The sequence below is a fragment of the Lethenteron reissneri genome, chromosome 26 (assembly GCF_015708825.2).
Source record: "Lethenteron reissneri isolate LAM-NWPU_2019-01 chromosome 26, ASM1570882v1, whole genome shotgun sequence".
In the NCBI taxonomy this organism is placed as follows: Eukaryota; Metazoa; Chordata; class Hyperoartia; order Petromyzontiformes; family Petromyzontidae; genus Lethenteron; species Lethenteron reissneri.
Window position 1 is genome coordinate 5,697,274 of NC_083804.1, and position 26,150 is coordinate 5,723,423.

Sequence of the window (26,150 nt, forward strand, 5' to 3'; positions counted from 1 at the left end):
AAGCATCCGATTAAACAATCTACGAATAACAGCATTGTCTAGAAAGAGTATCTCGGAATAAATAAATCAATGGCACGTTATTTATTAACAGCAACTATGTTTTTATTCCTCTAAGTAATTACATCATACCACATTTTCCATATTATAAGACGCACTCCTCCCCCCCCCCCCCTGGGATTTAAAGTAATCTTTGGGACTGTGCCTTATAATCCGGTATCTGTATCTGTGTGTGTGTCTGACCAGATATTCAAAGCTTAATCAATCCGGTGGAAACGCGTTAACGATATTCACAGGGACTAATGTTGTGTCTGATTTAGAATGTCGCAACAACAACAAAAACCGATACATGTTAACAAAATAATTGATATATTAACTACCAGGCGTAAAATAGCCATAAGCATCGTTATGGAGAGCACAAGTAATAACAGAGATAAGCAAACACCATATGTCCTTCATATTGATATCTCCCCCACGTAAAAAATTATAGTATTTGTTAAGAAACCCATCGGCCCCATAGCCCTTTGGCAGCGAATATAATTACAATTTGAGGACCATTGATTCATGGGAAGCCATGGACCGGTTTAGATCTTCAACTCCTCATCAGCAGAGTCAAGCTTGTTTCAATCAATGCTGATGAACCACCAGATGAACCACCAGATTTTATAGTTATAAGCAAGGGCCCTCTCTCTATAAGATATGGGTCCCAGTTTGACACATGTGGCAAACATAGAGATATGGGTCCCCGCTTGACACATAACTCAAGTGTTAATGTGGCGAACATAGAGATATGCAGGCAATATATTTCCTACATTTATTTGTTTCTCAGTTCCATATAAAATAAACATTTTACACGGCTACCCGATGCACGTTACAGACGTTTACAATGCGGTGCGGGTGTTTTTATTTGTTTTGTTAAAATTGTTTAAACTTGATCTGAAGCTTTCGTGATTGCAGGAATTACTCTTTGGTTCTTTCGGTAAAGTCACGTAGAAAGAAACATAAATTAAATAATAGCATACGACGTTTCGATTGCAACACAAGCAATCATCATCAGGTACGAATGAATGAGAAAAAACAAACCTAGTAAACTTAGAAATATAACGCAATACAACACAGAGAGTCGGCTAACACAACAGTAAACACCCTCCCTGACTGATTAACGTTCTTCCAAAGATTGCTACATTTGAGAGAGAGACAAAACACAGACACGGAGACACACAGAGAAAGACACATAAGCAGAGAGAGACACACACAGAGAGAGACACGCACATAGACACACAGAGAAACATTAAAATGGTTTGTTGACAGGGCATGTTATAGCAGGCGCCTCAAGTTAGCAAGTTTGCTTAAGTTAATCGTCGCCAGGGCAACTGTGTCAACTTATAAGGAAGGGGGAGGTGGTCGTGGAACAAACAAAGATTAGGGCGCTCACAACAACCACCACCACTACCACCACCACCGGTTGTTGTTTGGCGTACGGATGTAGCCTCGTTTATAAGGCGACCGGCGATTTAAAAAGTGCGTATCCGTGAGTTTGACTCCGTTACTTTATCGGGAACGAAACACGAAACCCAACCGGGTTTGGGTTTGAGGTTCGGTGGTTCTGCCAGAACCACCTTCGCCGTGAACTTGACCGCAAAGCTTCGTGCGTTCGACTATTGGGGGACAAATCCTCACCCCCGCCGCCACCAACTCCCTGCTGGGTGTGAAATACCATCGTGCCGTAAGTTACAACGATGCGCAACTACACGAACATCACCGTACGCGCCTCTTAAGTGTGCGTCTGTGCGTACGGAGATTGTTACGTGCATCGACGCGCGTGTGTGAGTGTATGTGTGTGGGTGTGTGTGTGTATGTGTGTGTATGTGGGGATGTGTATGTGTGTGTATGTGGGGTGTGTGTGTATGTGTGGGTGTGTATGTGGGGGAGTGTGTGTGGGTGTGTGTGTATGTGGGGGTGGGTGTGTATGTGGGGGTGTGTGTGTATGTGGGGAGCGGTAGTGTAGCGGTTAGCGCGCTGCGCTATGAACCTGGCGACCCAGGTTCGATTCCCGCTCACGGCTAACACCAGTGACGATTATCTGAACCGGTCCTGGGCCTCCCCTAGGTCGACTCAGCCTTAAATGAGTACCTGGTGCGGTGTGTAAACATCGCCACTAGGGAGACAAAGGCGGTCGGGCGTGGTGCTGGCCACCCACCCCCTCGTGTACCGTTCCGGCCTTCATAGGTGCTCGCTAACAGCACTTGCCCCTACAGTCTGTTCAGGCTATACGGGGGATCTTTGTATGTGGGTGTGTATGTACCTCCACTCCGGTGGTGGGTGTACACCCAGGATCCCATTCCAACCAAAAGTGGCCTGGTCTCAGTTAGCTGATGAAAGTTGCAAGCGAGAATTTCATCATCGCTTGCAGCTGGGGTTGGCATCGTCCCCCACTCCACCTGATGTCGAGGGTAAATGGGCGAGGTTTAAGACTGTGACTCATGCAGCTGCAATGGCTGCTTTGGGTACGCGGTCCAGACCTCCCCAGAAACCCTGGCTGACAGAGGAGGTGTTCAGGTTAATTGAGAAAAAGCGACAGGCCCACTCTCATCGCCTACAGCATCCCACGTCAGAGAATGAGGAGGTTTACCGCAGCCTTCGCTCGGAAGTTCGGAGAGCCGTAAGGCGTTGTAAGGATGGGTGGTGGTCGCGGGTTGCTGAGGAGATGGAGTCTGCCTCAGTGGCCCGTGATCACAAATCACTATTTAACTCCATCAAAAAAGTAACCTGCAGCGCCACACCTATTACCATCATTAGAGGAAAAAACGGTGATCCAATCTCCGACCCCCAGGAACAGGTTTGCAGATTTTCTGAGCATTTCTGTGAGGTCCTGGGGGAGGGAAATTCTCTCAGCCAGGAAAACATCATGGCACAAAGTGGGGATAACCCTGCTGAGGCTGCGGTGCCTCAAATATTGGAAGAGGTCACCCCCTGTGAGTGGCTGGCTGAGGTTCCAGCTGTTGAGGAAGTACTGAGGGCGATCCGGAGTCTGAGACCAGGGAAGGCACCGGGCAGAGATGATCTCCCAAGCGAAATGCTGAGGGAGGGTGGCGTTTGTGCACAGACTGCCCTATATGACATCATAACAACAGTCTGGACCACTGGACGGGTTCCGCAGGACTGGAAGGATGCCCTGGTGGTCCCCCTCTTTAAGAAGGGGGACCGCACAGACTGTAACAACTACAGGGGCATCTCACTCCTCAGTGTGCCGGGTAAGGTCCTGGCAAGGATTATTCAACATCGCCTTGCTAGGCACGCTGAGGAGGGGCTTGCGGAGCCCCAATGCGGTTTCAGGAAAGGGCGGTCCTGCACAGATGCCATATTTTCTGTCCGTCTGCTACAGCAGAGGTGTAGGGAATTCCAAAAAGACCTACATCTCTGCTTTATTGACCTGGTCAAGGCCTATGATACCATCAGTAGGACTGGACTCTGGGTTGTTCTTCGTGCTTTCGGAGTCCCTGACCCTCTGCTCACGATCATTAAGGACCTTCATGATGGTGAGCGGGCCCGGGTAAAACTACGTGGCCGGGAGTCGGAGCCTTTCCCTGTACACCTTGGGGTGCGACAGGGATGTCCTCTGGCTCCCACATTATTTAACATCTATTTTGACCGCGTAGTTCGTGAAGCCTTCAATAGCTGTACCGGGGGAATTTCCGTTTGGTACAGATATAATGGGAGGCTGATCGACGCCCGGGTGCGATCAAGGGATGGCTCCCTATTGGTCAACCACGTTATGTATGCCGATGATTTGGTAATAGCTGCTCATTCAGAAGAGGAGTTGGAGGCGCTGTTGCTGAGACTGGAGCGTGCCACTAAGAGGTGGGGCCTTACCATCAGCCCCACCAAAACCAAGCACCTGCCTGGGTATTTTGTACCATCGGACACTCCACCCCCACAACTCCCAATTGGTGATGGGGCAGTTGTGGAGAGAGTGGAGAGTTTCCCATACCTGGGCAGTATGCTTATGACCGGCTCCAGTCTATCAGCAGAGGTCTCACTCCGAATCAGTCGAGGGGCAATATCTTTTCATCGGTTGCGTAACGCTGTGTGGAAGCTACCTGGTCTGTCGCTCCGCACGAAGCTTCAGGTCTTCTCGGCCACGGTCATTCCCTCCCTTCTCTACGCTTGCGAGACGTGGACCCCCCTGGTGGAGCATCTTCGCCGGTTGGAAACATTTAGGCTGGCCTGCCTACGATCCATCCTGGGTTTAACCAGGCTGGATTGTGTGAGGAGCTCACAAATCCTTGAAAGATCTGGGCAAAGTCCCATCAGTGAGCTCCTCCGGCAGGCAAGGCTGCGTTGGCTGGGTCATGTAGCCCGCATGCCCAGCCACCGCATGCCTAAACAGCTTTTGTTCGGCCGGATCGAGGGGGCTAGACGGGCGCGGCACGGGCTGGAGAAGAGATGGAGTGATGTGGTACAGGAGGACGTGGAGCTGAGTGGACTTGCCGATGACTGGTACCAGCGGTGTCAAGATCGGCCTCAGTGGAGGAGGCTCGTGAAGGACGCTACTGGGCAGTTGGAGGCAGTCGCCCTCCAACAACAACGGAGGGCGGAGGAGCGACGCTCACAACAACGAGCGGAGCGCCGGGTGGCTAAAGCACAGCAAGTTGGCACAGTAGGGGGCACAGGTGGTGCATCAGCCAGTCATCTCGGTCATCTCGGTCAGTCGACCAGTGGCACCTGGGTCTGCCCCGTGACCTCCTGCCAGCGGGCTTTCGACACTTCACGTGGCCTCAAGGTGCACTTGGCCTGGCACAAGCATCGTGGTGACGTCACCGCCACTTAGTGGCGAATGGCGGTTGTTGTTGTATGTACCTCCTCGCGGTGCCGGACGGGCAACACTGTCGTGGGCAGTGCTGTGGGGGGAGGGCCAATGCCCATTGGCCTCTCCCCTCATGGCGTCTGTAACCACCACAGTGGCTAAACGGGGGCTCTGGACGGGTGTGAGGGGCTGGTAACCCCTCCACCTTCAATTCATTACCACTAAACCACGAATTAAACATAAACCTGTAACAAATAAGCTTGTGCCGGAGGCCCCGGGGGGTCAGGCTTTTATGACGTCTCCTGGCCAAACCCCATTTGGCGGAGCCAGGAGATTGAATTTTCACCCTCGGGGCTCCTCCAGAAACAACAAAAAACCATTGCGGATGGCCACGTGGAATGTTCGAACGCTCACTGCGGAGGAGAGGCTGCCACTCCTCTGTCGGGAGCTGGACCGGTACCGCCTGGATCTCTGTGGCATTCAGGAGGTCCGGTGGACCGGTTCTGGCTCCTGCCACCATGAGGGGTGGACAGTCCTCTACTCGGGGCAGGAGACTGCCAAACAACAGGGTGTGGCTCTTCTTCTGAACAAAAGAATGAAGGGGGCGTGGGAGCGTGGCGGTGAGGTGTGGGAAGCTGTAAGCCCCAGGATACTTTGGGCTCGCCTTCCCATCAACCAGAGGCGAGGAGTGGTGGTCGTGGTTACTTATGCCCCCACCGAAGACGAACATCCGTGGAGGGATGCAAGCAAAGCCGATGAGTCAGACGCTTTCTATGACCTCCTGTCACAGGTGCTGGCTAAAGTGGCCACTCGGGACAGAGTCATCTTGTTGGGTGACTTCAATGCCCGAGTTGGTCATGATGCTGACACCTGGTCTGGAGTGATTGGAAGGCATGGGCCAGATCAGCTCAATAATAACGGTGGGAGGCTGCTAGATTTTTGTGCAGCCCATGGGCTTGTAATTACCAACACGCTCTTCCGGCATCGGCGCATCCACACAACATCATGGATACATGCCGGGTCCAAGCAAGAACATCTGCTGGACTACATAGTGACGGACCAGCGGATGCGAACCCATGTCCTTGACACCAGGACCTACCGTGGAGCTGATCTGTCCTCTGACCATCGACTAGTCATCTGTAAGATGCGCCTGCCTTTCTTCCACTCCGGTGGTGGGTGTACACCCAGGATCCCATTCCAACCAAAAGTGGCCTGGTCTCAGTTAGCTGATGAAAGTTGCAAGCGAGAATTTCATCATCGCTTGCAGCTGGGGTTGGCATCGTCCCCCACTCCACCTGATGTCGAGGGTAAATGGGCGAGGTTTAAGACTGTGACTCATGCAGCTGCAATGGCTGCTTTGGGTACGCGGTCCAGACCTCCCCAGAAACCCTGGCTGACAGAGGAGGTGTTCAGGTTAATTGAGAAAAAGCGACAGGCCCACTCTCATCGCCTACAGCATCCCACGTCAGAGAATGAGGAGGTTTACCGCAGCCTTCGCTCGGAAGTTCGGAGAGCCGTAAGGCGTTGTAAGGATGGGTGGTGGTCGCGGGTTGCTGAGGAGATGGAGTCTGCCTCAGTGGCCCGTGATCACAAATCACTATTTAACTCCATCAAAAAAGTAACCTGCAGCGCCACACCTATTACCATCATTAGAGGAAAAAACGGTGATCCAATCTCCGACCCCCAGGAACAGGTTTGCAGATTTGCTGAGCATTTCTGTGAGGTCCTGGGGGAGGGAAATTCTCTCAGCCAGGAAAACATCATGGCACAAAGTGGGGATAACCCTGCTGAGGCTGCGGTGCCTCAAATATTGGAAGAGGTCACCCCCTGTGAGTGGCTGGCTGAGGTTCCAGCTGTTGAGGAAGTACTGAGGGCGATCCGGAGTCTGAGACCAGGGAAGGCACCGGGCAGAGATGATCTCCCAAGCGAAATGCTGAGGGAGTGTGGCGTTTGTGCACAGACTGCCCTATATGACATCATAACAACAGTCTGGACCACTGGACGGGTTCCGCAGGACTGGAAGGATGCCCTGGTGGTCCCCCTCTTTAAGAAGGGGGACCGCACAGACTGTAACAACTACAGGGGCATCTCACTCCTCAGTGTGCCGGGTAAGGTCCTGGCAAGGATTATTCAACATCGCCTTGCTAGGCACGCTGAGGAGGGGCTTGCGGAGCCCCAATGCGGTTTCAGGAAAGGGCGGTCCTGCACAGATGCCATATTTTCTGTCCGTCTGCTACAGCAGAGGTGTAGGGAATTCCAAAAAGACCTACATCTCTGCTTTATTGACCTGGTCAAGGCCTATGATACCATCAGTAGGACTGGACTCTGGGTTGTTCTTCGTGCTTTCGGAGTCCCTGACCCTCTGCTCACGATCATTAAGGACCTTCATGATGGTGAGCGGGCCCGGGTAAAACTACGTGGCCGGGAGTCGGAGCCTTTCCCTGTACACCTTGGGGTGCGACAGGGATGTCCTCTGGCTCCCACATTATTTAACATCTATTTTGACCGCGTAGTTCGTGAAGCCTTCAATAGCTGTACCGGGGGAATTTTCCGTTTGGTACAGATATAATGGGAGGCTGATCGACGCCCGGGTGCGATCAAGGGATGGCTCCCTATTGGTCAACCACGTTATGTATGCCGATGATTTGGTAATAGCTGCTCATTCAGAAGAGGAGTTGGAGGCGCTGCTGCTGAGACTGGAGCGTGCCACTAAGAGGTGGGGCCTTACCATCAGCCCCACCAAAACCAAGCACCTGCCTGGGTATTTTGTACCATCGGACACTCCACCCCCACAACTCCCAATTGGTGATGGGGCAGTTGTGGAGAGAGTGGAGAGTTTCCCATACCTGGGCAGTATGCTTATGACCGGCTCCAGTCTATCAGCAGAGGTCTCACTCCGAATCAGTCGAGCGGCAATATCTTTTCATCGGTTGCGTAACGCTGTGTGGAAGCTACCTGGTCTGTCGCTCCGCACGAAGCTTCAGGTCTTCTCGGCCACGGTCATTCCCTCCCTTCTCTACGCTTGCGAGACGTGGACCCCCCTGGTGGAGCATCTTCGCCGGTTGGAAACATTTAGGCTGGCCTGCCTACGATCCATCCTGGGTTTAACCAGGCTGGATTGTGTGAGGAGCTCACAAATCCTTGAAAGATCTGGGCAAAGTCCCATCAGTGAGCTCCTCCGGCAGGCAAGGCTGCGTTGGCTGGGTCATGTAGCCCGCATGCCCAGCCACCGCATGCCTAAACAGCTTTTGTTTGGCCGGATCGAGGGGGCTAGACGGGCGCGGCACGGGCTGGAGAAGAGATGGAGTGATGTGGTACAGGAGGACGTGGAGCTGAGTGGACTTGCCGATGACTGGTACCAGCGGTGTCAAGATCGGCCTCAGTGGAGGAGGCTCGTGAAGGACGCTACTGGGCAGTTGGAGGCAGTCGCCCTCCAACAACAACGGAGGGCGGAGGAGCGACGCTCACAACAACGAGCGGAGCGCCGGGTGGCTAAAGCACAGCAAGTTGGCACAGTAGGGGGCACAGGTGGTGCATCAGCCAGTCATCTCGGTCATCTCGGTCAGTCGACCAGTGGCACCTGGGTCTGCCCCGTGACCTCCTGCCAGCGGGCTTTCGACACTTCACGTGGCCTCAAGGTGCACTTGGCCTGGCACAAGCATCGTGGTGACGTCACCGCCACTTAGTGGCGAATGGCGGTTGTTGTTGTTGTATGTGGGTGTGTGTGTATGTGTGTATGTGGGGAGCGGTAGTGTAGCGGTTAGCGCGCTGCGCTATGAACCTGGCGACCCGGGTTCGATTCCCGCTCACGGCTAACACCAGTGACGATTATCTGAACCGGTCCTGGGCCTCCCCTAGGTCGACTCAGCCTTAAATGAGTACCTGGTGCGGTGTGTAAACATCGCCACTAGGGAGACAAAGGCGGTCGGGCGTGGTGCTGGCCACCCACCCCCTCGTGTACCGTTCCGGCCTTCATAGGTGCTCGCTAACAGCACTTGCCCCTACAGTCTGTTCAGGCTATACGGGGGATCTTTATCTTTTATGTGTGTATGTGGGGGGTGTATGTGTGTGTGGGTGTGTATGTGGGGGGGGGGGGGTGTGTATGTGGTGTGTATGTGTGGGTGTGTGTATGTGGGGGTGTGTGTGTATGTGGTGTGTATGTGTGTGTGTAGGTGGGGGTATGTGTGTGTGGGTGTGTGTATGTATGTGGTGTGTGTATGTGGGGTGGGTGTGTGTATGTGTGTATGTGGGTGTGTGTGTATGTGTGTGTGTATGTGTGGGGGGGGTGTATGTGTGTGTGTGTATGTGGGTGTGTGTGTGTGTGGGGGGGTATGTGTGTGTGTATGTGTGGGGGGTGTATGTGGTGTGTATGTGGGGGTGTATGTGTGGGGGGTGTGTGTGTATGTGGGGGTGTGTGTATATGTGTGTGTGTGGGTGTGTGTGTATGGGGGTGGTATGTGTGGGTGTGTATGTGGTGTGTATGTGGAGGGTGTGTATGTGGGTGTGTGTGTGTATGTGGGGGTGTGTATGTGGGTGTATGTGTGTATGTGGGGGTGTGTATGTGGGTGTGTGTGTGTGTGGGCCCATCTCGAACACCGCTGACGACGATTCTCCGAACCTCTCTTAGTAAACATCGCCACTGGGGAGACAAAGGCGGCCGGGCGCGGTTGCTGCCCACAGTTAATGCAGGCCCTGCATAGGGTTTGCCACTCGCTAACGCCACTTGTGGCAGCAATCTGTGGAAGGCAACACGGCATCTTTGTACAGTATATATATACTAATAATAAAGTTATTAGCGTGCGAAATGTGTACAGTGCGCGCATGCGATATCAAAAGTCTCCACTGTAGCCACGGTGACGACGGTTGTGTTGATGGGGTGGGTGTGTTGATGGGGTTGTGTTGATGGGGTGTGTTGTGTTGATGGGGTTGTTGTGTTGATGGTTGTTGTGTTGATGGTTGTTGTGTTGATGGGGTTGTGTTGATGGGGTGTGTTGTGTTGATGGGGTTGTTGTGTTGATGGTTGTTGTGTTGATGGTTGTTGTGTTGATGGGGGTTGTTGTGTTGATGGGGTTGTTGTGTTGATGGGGGTTGTTGTGTTGATGGTGGTTGTGTTGATGGGATTGTGTTGATGGGGGTTGTTGTGTTGATGGGGTTGTGTTGATGGGGTTGTTGTGTTGATGGGGTTGTTGTGTTGATGGGGTTGTGTTGATGGGGGTTGTGTTGATGGGGTTGTTGTGTTGATGGGGTTGTGTTGATGGGGTTGTGTTGATGGGGGTTGTTGTGTTGATGGGGTTGTTGTGTTGATGGGGTTGTGTTGATGGGGTTGTGTTGATGGGGGTTGTGTTGATGGGGTTGTTGTGTTGATGGGGTTGTTGTGTTGATGGGGTTGTTGTGTTGATGGGGGTTGTGTTGATGGGGTTGTGTTGATGGGGTTGTGTTGATGGGGTTGTGTTGATGGGGGTTGTTGTGTTGATGGGGTTGTGTTGATGGGGTTGTGTTGATGGGGGTTGTTGTGTTGATGGGGTTGTGTTGATGGGGTTGTTGTGTTGATGGGGTTGTTGTGTTGATGGGGGTTGTGTTGATGGGGTTGTGTTGATGGGGTTGTGTTGATGGGGTTGTGTTGATGGGGGTTGTTGTGTTGATGGGGTTGTGTTGATGGGGTTGTGTTGATGGGGGTTGTGTTGATGGGGGTTGTGTTGATGGGGTTGTGTTGATGGGGGTTGTTGTGTGGATGGGGTTGTTGTGTTGATGGGGTTGTGTTGATGGGGTTGTGTTGATGGGGGTTGTTGTGTTGATGGGGTTGTGTTGATGGGGTTGTGTTGATGGGGGTTGTGTTGATGGGGTTGTGTTGATGGGGTTGTTGTGTTGATGGGGGTTGTGTTGATGGGGTTGTTGTGTTGATGGGGTTGTTGTGTGATGGGGTTGTGTTGATGGGGTTGTGTTAATGGGGTTGTTGTGTTGATGGGGTTGTGTTAATGGGGTTGTGTTGATGGTGGTTGTGTTGATGGGGGTTGTGTTGATGGGGTTGTGTTAATGGGGTTGTGTTGATGGGGGTTGTGTTGATGTGGTTGTTGTGTTGATGGGGTTGTGTTGATGGGGGTTGTGTTGATGGGGGTTGTGTTGATGGGGTTGTGTTGATGGTTGTTGTGTTGATGGGGTTGTGTTGATGGGGTTGTGTTAATGGGGTTGTGTTGATGGTGGTTGTGTTGATGGGGGTTGTGTTGATGGGGTTGTGTTGATGGTTGTTGTGTTGATGGGGGTTGTGTTGATGTGGTTGTTGTGTTGATGGGGTTGTGTTGATGGGGGTTGTGTTGATGGGGGTTGTGTTGATGGGGTTGTGTTGATGGTTGTTGTGTTGATGGGGGTTGTGTTGATTGGGGTTGTGTTGATGGGGTTGTGTTGATGGGGTTGTGTTTATGGGGTTGTGTTGATGTGGTTGTTGTGTTGATGGGGTAGTGTTGATGGGGTTGTGTTTATGGGGTTGTGTTGATGTGGTTGTTGTGTTGATGGGGTTGTGTTGATGGGGGTTGTGTTGAGGAAAACCCGAATATCCGGAGAAACATAAAAGTGTTGACTTAAAACTTTCGTGACTGTAGAAATTCATATGTTTGGTTCTTTCGGTAAAGTCACGTAGATAGAAATAAAACAAAAGCACAAAACCAACGACGTCGTGGGTTTTTTGCTTTTTTTAAAATTCTCATTAAAAAAATATATTTTCTATCTACGTGATTTTACCGAAAATAACCAGGAATATAAACATAGAAGTATTTAATTCATAAGCCGCACGGATACATGCGGTGTTTGTTCTACGTTAGTGGGTTCACATGACGCTATGCTCACCGCAATAGAAAACAAAAGACTAATTATTATGCAAATCTTAACGTCATCTCTTCATCACGCGACATATCTCGTGCCAGGGTGATCGTTAGAATGTTCACGAATCTCGGTACAAGTCGCGTTAAAGAAGACGACGTAAGTGTTTTTTGTTGTTGCGACCACATCTCTCATGTACATTTAATATCTTTGTTCGATATCACAACGAAAGATAACCGATACAACTGTCTTTAAACAGTGTGATTAAGTGTAATTAAAACAATTGCCAGGCTCTTTGGAAATCCACTCCTGGATTTCCTATGATTGTCATGGGTTCACATGACTCCCATCCAGGGATGTTGAACCATACTTCACCCCACCGGTCAGAGCGGGTTGGTGAAGGTTATGATGGGTATGCTCGGGACCTGTTAAGGTAACATTCGCCGCTAATGTTAGCCCTGGCTGGGAATCGAACTCGGGTTTAACTGAGTTCAGAGCGCAGCGCGCTAACCGCTGCGCCACCGCTCCATCTCTTAATCGGTATAGCTGTGCCATAATTTTTGCATTTATGAGCGTAATGGTTCTCCCGAGTGCTTAACGTTACGTGTTCACACTTCTCAAGCACACACACACGAGCATTGTAAGTGTATCGGTAAAAAAAAATCAAACGTCCGTTAGACATCCGTTGGGTAAATCGCTATGAAGTTTTTAATTACCGCACTAAAAATTACCCAACGCTCTTGTACGATATTTGTTTTTCTCAACGAGCAGTTGCTTAATTATACGGCGATAAAAGCTTGCAAACAGGGACACCAGTAGGAGACCGACATCCCATGATCATGTATATAACACCGTACATTCGTGTGAAATGTAAAACAAACTGAAGCCTTTAGTTTGCTCGTCCAAGCCATTGCTGGCAGAAGGTTAATCAATAGAGTTCCTCAAAGTGGGGTTATTTAATTGGCAGCCGTCTTGGAAGAAGTGTGAATACGGTGCTCAGATGTAAAAATTGTAAATGTGGTTTTACGCTTCAACACCGGTGGGCTAAAGCAGTGAACTATGTGTCTTTTGTCAACGTGACACTTTTTTTGCTGATTGGCCGTGTCGGGTGGTGGAGGGTTACGACACATTTATAAATAACGCGATCTAAACCCAAAAACGTTGATTATGAATAATATTGGTCGCGAAAGCCTGCTACGTGTTAAACAGATGTAGGAGAGTTTAGAGTTTACTCAGAACTAGTAAGATTTGAGAGGTGTATTATTTCAAAGTAGACATGAAGTGGCAATGCCACTCTTGCGTTGAAAAGGCAACTCAAAAGGAGAAAGAATCTGGACTACAAAGCCAGATCGAGGGATAGAGATCTTGGATACAAACACGGGTTACACATGATGTGAGAGGGATTTGTCATGGTCTGCCTTGCTCCACTCTGTATTGGGTTTCTATAACCGTTTTTTTTTATAGCAATGTGTTCGGAAAATCGATTATTGGTTAAATAAATGGATACAAAATTACAATTCCGTGGTTCTCAATCCACCAAATTGGATGAAGGCCCCCAGTTCGATGCTAGCCGTGGTCCTGGGTTCGAACTCAGGTGGCCAGGGTCATTTCAGTTTCGAAACCACTCCGCCACCGCTCCACATCAATATTTAACTTACATGTCAAGCATGTCAAGTATAATTTAGGAGTGTTTCCGTTTTAAATCAAAACTAGCTACGCAGGATTGAGAACATCCAATTGTAGATACTGCAGGGATTCATATTCTTGGTTCTTTCGGTAAAGTCACGTAGAAGGGAAATAATTAAATAATACAAATATACAACAATAAAAATTCTCACGACGTTTCGACTGCAACACAAGCAATCATCATCAGGTGTGAAATCCACTTTTTTTAAATTTTCTTGCTGTGGATTTCACACCCGATGATGATTGCTTGTGTTGCAGTTGAAACGTCGTGAGAATTTTATTGTTTTATATTTCTATTATTTTATTATTTCCCTTCTATGTGACTTTACCGAAAGAACCAAGAATATCAATTGTAGCTAGTTAATGTAAATGTTGTTTTTAATAACGTTAACTGTTTTGAAAGTTGCAACAACCGTCATGTTTCTGTCGGTTGATGTCAAATTAATTTGCCTAAAATAAGTGGCCGGTTGGTGGCCGTTTGAGAAGATAAAAGGACGGCTGTTTGGAAAACGATAAAGTTACTCAACGTGCAAGTTTGTTTTAAACAACTCGAGGCATTCGTAAATACCACCAAAGTGTGGATAATTTAACTTTTTTTTTAAAGAGGAAAATTTTTTTGTGTTTGGCCACGCGGCGAAGAGCCTCAGCCATCGATTCGCGGCTCTGATTCTTTGATCAGAAATTCCACATCGTGGTGGACGTGGCGCCTCTTAGTGGCTGCAGGTTCGCTGGAACAAATTATAACCTCACAGCATCGGGATACATATAAATGCAAACTCAGCTTGTGTGAGTTTTTTGTTGAAATGTCACTTTGAAGCGTACATTTAATACTGTAAATTCAATACAGTATCAATGCAAATACAGGAGCTGGTATTTAGAAAATGTATGTAATCTTATTCTTAAGAGGTTCTCATGTTTTTTTATTCTGTTGGAGAGGTCTTCATCCAGCAGTAGAATCTTCTTTCGCACGGCAGGATTGAGGAGCAACAGATTGATTTGAAGCTTTCGTGACTGCAGGAATCCATACTCTTTGGTTCTTTCGGTAAAGTCACGTAGGTGAAAAGGCTTTCCCACCAGATGACGGACGCTTGTGTTGCGCCCAAAACGTCGTGGTTTATTTTATTTTATACCTACGTGACTCTACCGAAAGAACCAAAGAGTAAATCAACAGATTGATAAGCAACATTTGCGATTGAAAACAGTTGTGATTGAGAAGCAATAGTTGTGGTTGAGAAGCAAACAGTTGCCTCCGATCCGTTGTAGCCGCGTTAATATGTTTCACAATGACAAGAGAAGCGTCAGGAAATGCCGCTGTCTCCTATAACACTGGTCAACAAAAAACACGTTTTTTTCTGGCCTGAACTTTTGCAGCTGTTTTAGACTAATTTCAGGGTGCTGATTCCAAATCTGATCTCAGATTTGCTCTATCACATCTCATTTTTATGTTATCGGCATACGCCCATTTTCATTGATTTTACCCGAAATTAACTGTCACTTATGATTGAAAGTTGTTGCGAGTCAGTGACTGCTTTAGTGTTAAAATATGGTGCTGTATTTTTAGGATAGTGTGTTTATAATATCATTTTATGTAGATATCCACATTTATTTAATATTTTCTTCTGCAGTTTTTATTGAAAATGCAAAAACTGATGCCAGATTTGGAATCAGCACCCCAAAATTACCTTAAAACCGTTGGAATACCTTATGCCAGAAAAAGTGTGTTGACCAGTGTAATTTCTTTTTTTGAGGACATTATGGAGAATGTATGGGTCGTAAAATGTTCACGTGTGACACGTGGTGGTGCTTACCAAAAAGAAAGCAATTTGCGTAATTGAAGCCACTTGGAATGGGCACTCAACCGGCGAGCAGTCAATAGCCCAGCCCAATGTGACCAATGGTATTCATGCCGCTAATGGGTTGACTGAATCATTCCCAAAGCAGGTTTTGATGCAGACTCTGAACAGGACACTGCGGCACAAGGAAGAAAAATCACGCGCGCGCGCATGAGTGCCAAACGTCACGCTTACCAACACGCGTTTGTCCTCAGATGTTTGCCAGCGTGTTGCCCCGACGGAAACGGATGGGTGGCAGCTACCTGTTATTGTATCACTGGTTGTCTGTAGGATTTGGGCAACCCATATTTGGCTGCTTTTTTTTCACCGGGGAAGTCCCTCGATAGCAACGTCACTTAACAAATGACATTTAAATGGCATTTGTTTCGTATCGGATGTCCTTTACGCGAGTTGTCGTGACTCCCTCCCCCCTCCCGTGTTGCACACAGACAGGAGACAGGGAGGAGAGCTAATGTTAGAACGCTTTCAGCCTTATTTAGAGAGTGTTTGAAAGGGAGCAGGAGACAACGCTGCTATAGCCACGCGGGGCCGTTTCAACCGTGGGCCACCCGGGCGTGTGAGCCAACTTGATAAATGGATAATAAAAAATAATAGAAATAATCATAAAAATAAAATAATTATTATTTTTTTTCTTCTAGATTTGAAGCTTTCGTGACTTCAAGGATTCATATTCTTAGGTTTTGTCGGTAAAGTCACGTAGGTAAAAATTTTAAATTAATAAAAGTTAAATAAAAATAAAAATCAAGACGTTCGGAGGCAACACAAGCTTCCGTCTTCAGGTGGAACAGTCACAGCACGATAGCTGTATCAAGTGAGAGAAATTCCAAAAAACCCGTATTTTTATATATATAAAATAAACCCGTATATAAAAATACGGGTTTCTTGGAATTTCTCTCACTTGATACAGCTATCGTGCTGTGACTGTTCCACCTGAAGACGGAAGCTTGTGTTGCCTCCGAAACGTCGTGATTTTTATTTTTTTTATTTTACTTTTATTTTTTATTTTTTACCTACGTGACGAAAGCTTTAAATCTAGAATTGATAAATGGACCCCGGCGGTATGGCCGAGCGCCTGTGTTTGAGAAGTGCCAGCTTAAATGGCTTTCGAATGAAAAGTAACAAGTGCCCGTTCACGCCTTCATGCCCACCGACCTCCACCGACCCCCCTATCCCGCACCCTCGCTCGCATTATATCCCTCCCGACGCCCTCCTGCACTGGGCTGTGGCAACAGTTGTCTGTGGCAACGCTTTGCGTGGGGTGGCCTGATAGGGATTGTGCAGGGGGGCCGTACACACATTGACAAACAGGCACACACTCACACTCTCTATAGAGCCACACTCATCTTACCCAATCTCGGACACAAGAATCTCTGGGTTAGTCTTACAGGCTTGGAGCAAGTGCTGTCTCGAACGTGTCAGCACGCAACGGACGCACACGTGGACACATTTACGCTCACACACGCACATGTCAAAGTCTCACGCACGGACAACATGTCATGCACGCGCACGTACACTTCACATTCACGCAATGGCTCAGTCGCACATGCAAATCATCTGCACGCTCAAGTCTCCCTCGTCGTTTAACAAACTTACCGCACAATGTCACACTCGTGTGCACTTATTCTCACCCACACGAGGCTGTGCGCAGGTGGGCTCCGGTAGCATTCAGAATTTAATTGGTGATTATTAAAAAAAATGCTTTGACTGGATTTTAACGCGAAGCTTGGATGAACGATCCGAATATCGGGCATTTATTTTGGGTGCCTCTGCCCACTTCACCAGCCCACACTGACCGGCGTTTGAAGTATGGTCAAACAACCCCCATAACCGACACGGCATGGGGGAGTCCTTCATTGAGCAGGGCCTTGACAAGGGCCTGTACATTAAACAAATGGTCCACACCTCTTGTGGGAAAAATCCCATCAAGCCATCGGTCTTCAGTCTCTCTGCAGCCTTCCTTGCCTAACCCCTGAACCCTCCCTCCTTGCCCAAGGGAGCCGTGAAGATGAGCATCACCGCTGACCCGTATGTCGGCTCCTGGAGGCCCCACCGTCGCCGTGGCCCCATCGCCGCCCTTTACAGCGGCCCTGGTCCCAAATACGCGCTCCCTGGAGTCACAGGTGAGGTTCCCCGAAGACCTTGGTCCATAGAGAGACCTTGGATGTTTGTTTGTGAAGGTCTCGGTCTCCTTGGAACCATCGACCGATGGGAAGGCCTGTTTTTTCACAGGGCGATCTAGAACGAAGGAGGTGTGTGATGGTCTTGGTTCAAATGGAACCCTAACACCGATGCGGTGCCAGCCCATGTGGAGGCCCTAATCTTGAAATTATATTCTGAACAAGCTGTATAATTTCACTACACTATATCACAGTTGTGTGAAATAAGTGAATCGTTGAATTACAATAAAAATTATTTGCGTTTTTGAGGTGTGTTATGCGAATGATGAACTTACACTTTTTTATAAGGATCTTAGTTTGATCTGATATCTTTTATGTTTTCATTAATCCGAAGCCCCTTTACTTGTTTGGGGCCCTAAACTTTTGCTTTCTTTACTTGTGCATAGTTCCACACCTGACCTCGATCAAAAAGAAAGGGAAGCTTAGTACTAAAGATAAACCTTTGGCAATCTGAATGTTCTCTGGCCATCCGCATTAAACACCTGAAGTGAAAATCTCCCTTCATTGAAACTGATTTAAATAGGAGTTGAGAGAAATGATTACCGTATATTGTTTAACGCAAAACCACCCCTGATCCCTTAATTATTTTCATCTGCTTGAAATGAATGCTATAGACCTTATGACAGCAGTTTCAAGTGTTGTTCCAATGTCATAGCCAAAATGCCTAATCTAAAGGAAGAATACAGTGAATATTGATGGGCTTTCATTTGGCCAAATGACATAGAATAAAAGTCTGTTTTTGCATTGGAGTGGAAATCAGAGTGCCCTAAAGCTACCACACTAACATGTAATATTATTCAAACTCAAGACGGGCTAGGAACCAGGTGTGATATCCTAGCTCTTCCTGATGCTGAAGAAAAAGCCATTGGTGTGTTGAAAAATATTGCTGTAAGAGATGTACAATGACAATCCAATGATAATTAGTTTTGAGAGTCATGGCCACGTGAGAAGTGGCTTATTATTCACAGGACATCAATGCGCATTGGCCAGATCGACTAGAAGCACTTGATGGAATCGTTTTGAGTCCACTTTGAATTGATTTTTCAGTCATGAAATGACCTGCAGATGACGAGTATTTTTTTTACTTTTTCTCCATTGTATTCCAAACGTGCCTTTATCATGTTATGAGGCAGGCATTCCCAGTCAAAATTACCATCGTTCACCATCCTGTGTTCGGGAATGGGCCACCCCAGAAGATAACGTCATAGAACTACCTCCAAGGTCTCTTCAATTGCCTATTACCTCCACTCCTCAGATATCTACACTTGTGTACACCGCACCATATGGCAATCAAACTGAATTTTATTTTAATCCTCTGTTGAAAATTGCTAAATTCAGTGAAAACCAAGTTCAATAATATTTTTTGTGCGTTAAATCACGAGTGAATGGCCTGAGACCAACCTAAAATTATTTGCAAATTCAGTTTAATCATGGGTGGTTGTCCATGATTAAATTTTGCGCCTCAGAGTGTGCAACTTTTCTTTGAATGAAGTGAAATTTTGTGGAAAAACAACATTCGTTTAACAATAATTTACATTTATTTGATGCCTCGCTAAACCATCAAAGTTGCTCATTTTTAAAAAACGGTATAATGATCAGTGCTTGCAACCTGCATACAAAATCCGTATCTCAGCGCTGGCTCAGTTTCGACTTAGTATTATTCTTGTGAGTCACCCGGCATGCTGACAGGCTTTGTAATTTTAAATTAAATTATTTCATTTTTAACTCGCTTTCAATGAACTTAATTGTACAATTTCCTAGCCTGTCATGAGATCATCTGCAGGCCACTTTGAATTGACTTGTTCTTGTACAGTCACATTAAATAGATTTTTTCCTCTCTGCAAGGTTACTTTAAATGCCTTTCAATTGACTTTCCTGAAACACAATCAATCACATGATTCCATGCTATTTTATACTTTGCAATTTCATTAATGAGCTGTTGCCATAACAATTTGATGACAGTGCTTAATTGGATGAGGTCATTCATTTGTATCATTTTGGACCCGATGATACAGCCTTGGGTCCAAAAAACATGGCATGATGTCCTTGGTATATGCGTTGCATGACCTAATACAAGACGTTTAACATCTTGTTACATAAAGAGGTCACAAAGTCATCTTATGTGAGCAGAGATATATCATTGCATGTACCGTACGAGTCTTCCAGTCGACCGCTGGAACACTGTTAAGAATTTGAGGGCTGCATCCTAGGTTTAATAGCAGCAACACGGTTGTAATGCAACGTCTGACATCGGTATGATGTCCGATGTAACACGGCACGCACTGGGAGCTTCTTCAGTTCCCGAAGAAGCTCTCAGCACACGGAGAAGCTCCCTGAACAAGGAATTAAACTTCGGACATTATGCCGAACAATGCGCGGTACAACCCGCAAACACGTCGGAGGGCTCAGCACCAGTATTTTTACCTGCCCCACCGCATCATTGATTCGCGTGTGGAACCTCTCGCACACACAACGGCCGCATCTCCTCTCTGCACGATCCGCCAACCTCACCTGCGCATTGCCGACTAAAATTCATTCGCCGTTCATTCTCGAGAGGTATTCGTCACCTGACTTGCGACACTGCCTACTCTTCCTCCACTGTTGCGTCCCCGCTTGCAGGCCACAGCCTGCACGACCCGACCAAGTTTAAGAACCCGGCGTACAGCTTCGGCTCCCGCCACGCTCACTTCAAGGAGGACACCTCCCCGGGGCCGTGCTACCTGGTCCCGTCTGCTTTGACACGCACCGGCCGCGCCGGAACACCGCACTACTCGCTGTACGGGAGGCCTCGCGAGCTAGGCCTGTTCAAGACGCCGGGGCCAGGTGCACGAGTGTTCCGAATAATTGTGTGTACATATGTATGTACATAGCCTGGCACAAGCGCCATGGTGACGTCACCGCCACTTAGTGGCAGTTGTTGTATGTACATATGATGGCGTCAGATGCGTATGCCACGTTACACATGTGATCAGCTGTAACCTTTATGACATGAGTCCCTATGACCGCATGGCAAGTAGTCAGGTGTGACCGTTACAATGAGAGCAAAGTATAATCTGCGTAACATGGGTTCCATGATCTGGACACATCTTAACATGGGGCAACTTTTGTGGATCTCTGGTTAATCTGTCACATTTGCTCTGTTTCGGCAGAGCCTGTGCTCCCGTGGGACGGAGCAGAGATCTGCCAATGATTCGCCGATAGACGCGAATCGAGTCACGAGGCCATATGACACACGGGCGTTTCTACCCTCCTCTCTGACCTCGAGCTGCATAGTGCACACACAGGGTCATGCTCTCACTTGCACTCACTCACCTCTCGATGCATACACATACACAAACCCAGGCTCTACTACATAAAGGACTTTGACAGTACTGTATTATCTTTTTTGCATCTTCCACGGACATCCTAGGGACTGACGTTGCAGTGCCTATGCTAATCGCACCTCCAATTAACACGGTTGTCTATGTACGGTGCAAAGAAATTTCAACATACATCCACACAAAAGTAGAGGCCTTGGGTGGGACACATCGCTAGAAGGGTTTATGCGTCCGGGAACCCTTCGAGCAACGTGTCCTACCAGTGGTGGAGCGGCAGCCAGGGGAGGGAGAGCGCCCGAGAGGACAACAACCGTGGAGATGGACCGAGGTGTCGTGGGACACGTGGGGAGTGGAAGAAAAAAAACATGGGGAGGCTTTCATCCAACAGTGGACAGAACACGGATGATGGTGGCTTTGATGATATTTTACAGTTTTGGGGCATAATGCTTCGGCTATTGTCACATGACAAAGCCCAGCGGCCATGGGTGACAGTGACGATACTCGGCTAGCAGTGATGTTTATCGGCACCCAAAAGTCAGGCACTTTTATTCCATTATTTGCATTTATCTGCGCTCCTTCACACAGATAAGAGGACAATGTGCAGATCAGCGCACATAGGTTTTGCCAATTTCGCCCCACAAATATCAGTGCGGATAAGAGGAGTTCCATTTAGGGTCATCATTCTTCATTGTATTTGTTACAATGGATTGGGGGTTGGTCTTTGTATTGGATTGTGTTACTGTTTGAGGGCTTTCTAAATCCAACCCCATTTGTCAAATGGAAGATGGGAAATATTACGTCGTGTTCCTTAAAGTGGCAGTTTGAGGCTCTAGCTTGGTGGCATAGAATCCCGAGAGCAGTACACTGATGAAAAGCAGAACGACCCCCTAGAAATTGGTAGTGATCACAACAGGGCTGTGAGACCATGGGTAATTATAGCATTGCCAAAGGCAGGTGACCATCCAGTTGGACAATTGCTCCACCAACGCTGGCAGTCGAGTACCGACCACTCATGAGTTCTGTGCACGCACAATCACCACACCGTGATTTTTTTCTTAGAGCCGGTCCGTTAATTTATAGCTGTTTCGTGGGCCATTACACGGGCCACTTGTAAATATGGGGTCTGCCCGCACATGCTGCCTCCCGAAGGCAGGAAACCCCCTGCAGGCCACGCCCAGCGTGACATGGCCAATGATGTCACTCAGCCCCTCCCAGCTGCACGCATGGGAAACAGAAGTGCGACTTTTATCCCCTAACTATTTTCGGGTTACAGTATCCGATTAATCGAGTAATTAAACTAATTCGTAGAGTAATTGAAATGTAAATAAACAGGTATCCCAGCGATGATTTGTTTTACTGTATTGCCTTAATGATACTGTATTACCCACATGCTCTACGCAAGCGTGGTTTTTCTCCAATTCAACAGGAGGTGGCAGTATTGACGTGTATTGGGCATAAGTGATTTGACAAATATGCCCCCTTATCCTTAGGCTACTAGAGCCTCCAACAAATGCCGATGGTGACCATCTATCACGCAGGTCCAGGCTACCGTTGCCCAGAGGTCGCAAACGAGTTTTGATTCCTTACCCGTACCCGTACCCGGCCGCACCAGGGTCGCAAACGGCTACCCGTACCCGGACGGGTACGGGTACGCGTTCCCTACCCGTACCCTACCCGAAATGAGTGACAAACGGTTACTCACCAGTGACTCACGGCCTACCCGTACCAGGCCGCACCAAGGTCACAAACGGCTACCCGTACCCGTACCCGGCTGGGTACGGGTAGCCGGGTATCGGGTAGGGTACGGGTATCGGGTACCCGGTTGCGACCTCTGCCGTTGCCTCCCCAGGTGCTTATGCTGGTAGATCGCAACTTGCTGGTAGATGGCAACTTGCCAGCGCACCGGGTGCTGATCATTCTGGGCTGCATCAAGCTAGGGAAGCCCCAGTCATGCTCAAAAGCCCGGTACCGCATTGACACGTCCCCATGTGTACACACCCGCCCTCTTGTGTAGCACTTAAAACGCATGCCTGTGCTTGCGTACACAGAAGTATTTATTTTGCATTTGGAAGTGGCTGGCTCGATATACCGGTGGTCAGCAAGCGTACAGTTTGCTTTCGGTGGACTTGCTGACCACGAGGCCTCCCTTGAAGCACCTAGCACGCTGCACGTGCTGGGAACTTCTTCGGGAAACCGATTCATTTCAGTTCCGAAAGAGGTGCCCGGCCCGGGGGAGAGAAACGTCGAACGGCGTGCCGAACAACGGCACGCGGTACAACCCGAAAACACGCCGGAGCGAGCCGTACAGGAGCACAAGCATGAGAATCGACATCACTGTGTGTTGCTCGTTACTTGTAAATAGATTACGAAAAAAATAGAAGCTGACCCTTGGGTGCAAAGCGCACGCGTAATCAGGGCATCAAACTTATGACCCCTGCTTTCATTCGTCCTTGCTCATTTGGCTGCTTACCCTGAATCACATCGCGGTATTGGATATCAGCCCCTGAGTGGGCTAAAAGATAGAAAAAAATCATTACTGGATGAAGTTTCACACCATGAAGATTTTCTATTCTTAGACCCTCTATAGCTGTAGACGTCTGCACACAGAGTGTATGGTACATACGCTACGTCTCTACGAAAGCACAAAACTCTGCCATGTCGTGCACTCTGTGCATTCGACACGGTGTGTGAAGGAAGGCCTTAAGCGTGCAATGGATGAACAAGTGGATGAAAATATTTTTTATTATTATACATCCACGGATATACTGCAAACAGTAGTATGCTTAGCTAGTATGTGTGAATAGAAAATAACGCACTGAGGGAAAATGTATTCATCAACTTATATTGATGTCCTAGTTTAGAGTCAAGTATATGTATGTATGTTGGACTTCTTTCACACCGTACGTAGCCAACCGTGATAATTGGTGGTTGTGTGGTCATGAATATCAGCACTCACCGGTGCTCATATTCATGACCACACCACCATTGTAGCATAGTACGTGCATCACATTGTGTACCTTATAACAACAAAAAACTAAACCTATTTTAATCTAACAAATGTCACCACTTGAGACATTTTTTTTTAATTGGAGTGTACATGTTAAAACAAATACTGTACATAAATTATTTCCAATAGATTTCCCTTGTGTACCAATTTGGGTTTCACACCTTGTTCTTGGCCAAGTCATGCAGCTTCTTAAAATAGGCTACAAGAGAAACAATAGCACTAACTAAGAAGCCAGGGAAAGTGGTCTACCATACCCCTTTTCCACAGGCACATCCGAACCATGACAGTGTGGTGCTGTCACGGTAGGGGTAGGTAGTTTTCCATTGGCTATTTGCCAAGCAAGATCAGAACCAAATGGTGATACACTGACCTCACAAGGCTTCTGAATCCTGCTCAGGGCCAAGCAAGGCCTGAGCAAGTTTCGACTCGACTCGTTCATTACGTATGACGTCTGTGCCACAGCTTGGGTCCTGCAGTGGAAAAACCTGCCGCCCTACATAGCCGCACCATGCCATGCTGGCTCAGCACGGCTCCAGTTGCGGCTTGTTTTGGAAAGTGTAAAAGAGAGCACTTGCAAAGCGATAATTGAATGTCTCGTTCTGAACGATGCACGCATGATTTTAACTTTCTCCCACGATGCCACAACAGGGAGTTATTCCCCGGAGAGAGCAGGCACCGTGGCTTTCCGTTCAGCACCCTCCTACTCACTTACTGCTCGGACCGACAGCTTCCATCGTGACCAGACTCCCGGTGAGACACGTCATTTTGAGCAGCATCAAATTGTATTTTTTTTGGTTCATTAACTTTTCATACTCCACCCCTCCTCCACTGCGAGCGTGTATCCCGCGAAAATCCGCGGGCAGTGCGAGTATTTATTAAATCAAATGTACACAAAACCATCTGGCGTTGCTATGTAGCATAATGGGTAATAACATTAAAACAAGTTTCAAGCATGACCTTTTCACTTTTAATTTCAAGTATACACTACGTGCAATTGCCATGAAGAGTGCTTTGGACATCATTAGGGCATGCCAATGATGCAAACCAGTCTACCAGTATATGTCAGCCAGGGACTTGGATGGTAGGGTGACATAGGCATGAAAGCTGCGATGATGGTGATGATAACAAATGCATGGATGAATCGCCCGTACACCTGCTGGGCAAGAGCAAGTTTAAAGACTTCACATATTTATCGATATCACTGTCCCAAAAGAAAATATATACTTGGTGAAATTGTTTGTCAACGGCCCTTCTTCATAGCCATATGGCCCTTCGTTACAGAGAAAAGGGTCCATAATGCAGTTGTTTTGGGTTGTGAAAGCCTACGTATTAAACAGGGAAGAGTCATTGCCCAAACATCACCATATTTATATAGATTTTATTTTCGGGCAGGGTTATTGACAAATGCATAACGTTTTTGTCCTGTGTGATTGTGCACGTCTGCCAATGCAGAAGAAGAAAAATTATAATAATTTTCGTTTAATCAATAATCGTGCGATGTTATACATTCACTACCCCTTTACCGCAAGCCAGACTCTCCTGCTCGCCAGCGAAAATATCTCCTTGCATTCCACAGGGCCTGCCAAATACATGCTGCCGGCCATGCTCGGTCCCCACGTGATCAATAAGTCTTCCGCGCCAACCTACTCGCTGTCGAGCCGCGGCAAGATCGGCAGCTTTCACGAGGATTTGCAAAAGGTGACTAATAACGATAATGATGATGACGGTGGTGGTGGTGCTATTTAAAAAGAGTCTTTCATCAGTCCCACTCCCCAGATATCCCCGGCGCGTTGTACCGGACTTGTGTGCATACCTCAATACAAACACTACATATGTGTATGTTTCGATTTAAAGCTTTCGTGACTGCAGGGATTCATCTTCTTGGTTCTTTCGGTAAAGTCACGTAGAAGGGAAGTAATAAAATAATAAAAATAAAACATAATAAAACAATTCTCACGACGTTTCGGCGACAACACAAAGTGCGCCTTGACAAAAGAATCTGCATATCAAGAGGAATTTAGCATATTTATGGAAAATGCAGGAATGCGACTAGTACTACTTGTGAAATGCGTAGGAGGTGGGCTAAATTCCTCTTGATATGCAGATTCTTTTGTCAAGGCGCACTTTGTGTTGTCGCCGAAACGTCGTGAGAATTGTTTTATTATGTTTTATTTTTATTATTTTATTACTTCCCTTCTACGTGACTTTACCGAAAGAACCAAGAAGATATGTGTGTATTAAAAACAAATCGCCTTTCATCAAGAATCTCAAAATTCTGTACACATGAGACACTCAGCGTGATAATAACTACAAACGCGTCCGTGAGGGAATCAACGTGACGTCGCCTCGTGCAATCCTGATTTCTTGACTTTTTATTCGCTGAAACGAAATTTACTAATCTGTAGTCATACAATGTCCAGAATTTGTTGTTGTTAAAGTAATTGGAATGTGTTATTCTATAAATGTGAAAAATAACTGTCAATGGGTAAGAAC

At 47.7% G+C, this 26,150-nt stretch overlaps 1 protein-coding gene across 5 annotated transcripts in view; it reads left to right on the forward strand.

Annotated features, from left to right (window-relative positions):
* Positions 1-26,150, forward strand: part of LOC133347542 (ciliary microtubule associated protein 1A-like) — a 32,113-nt gene that overhangs the window by 528 nt on the left and 5,435 nt on the right. The window contains exons 1-5 of one of the 5 annotated variants that reach the window (XM_061559893.1): positions 1,495-1,723; positions 17,150-17,276; positions 19,953-20,156; positions 24,306-24,407; positions 25,234-25,355. In XM_061559893.1, coding sequence (XP_061415877.1) covers positions 17,162-17,276; positions 19,953-20,156; positions 24,306-24,407; positions 25,234-25,355 — 543 coding nt within the window. In that variant the 5' untranslated portion in view covers positions 1,495-1,723; positions 17,150-17,161. Of the gene's footprint in view, positions 1-1,494; positions 1,724-11,622; positions 11,777-13,822; positions 14,027-14,070; positions 14,090-17,149; positions 17,277-19,952; positions 20,157-24,305; positions 24,408-25,233; positions 25,356-26,150 lie in introns of those variants that run through there. The other 4 variants (XM_061559891.1, XM_061559892.1, XM_061559894.1 and 1 more) reach the window with 4 other exon arrangements.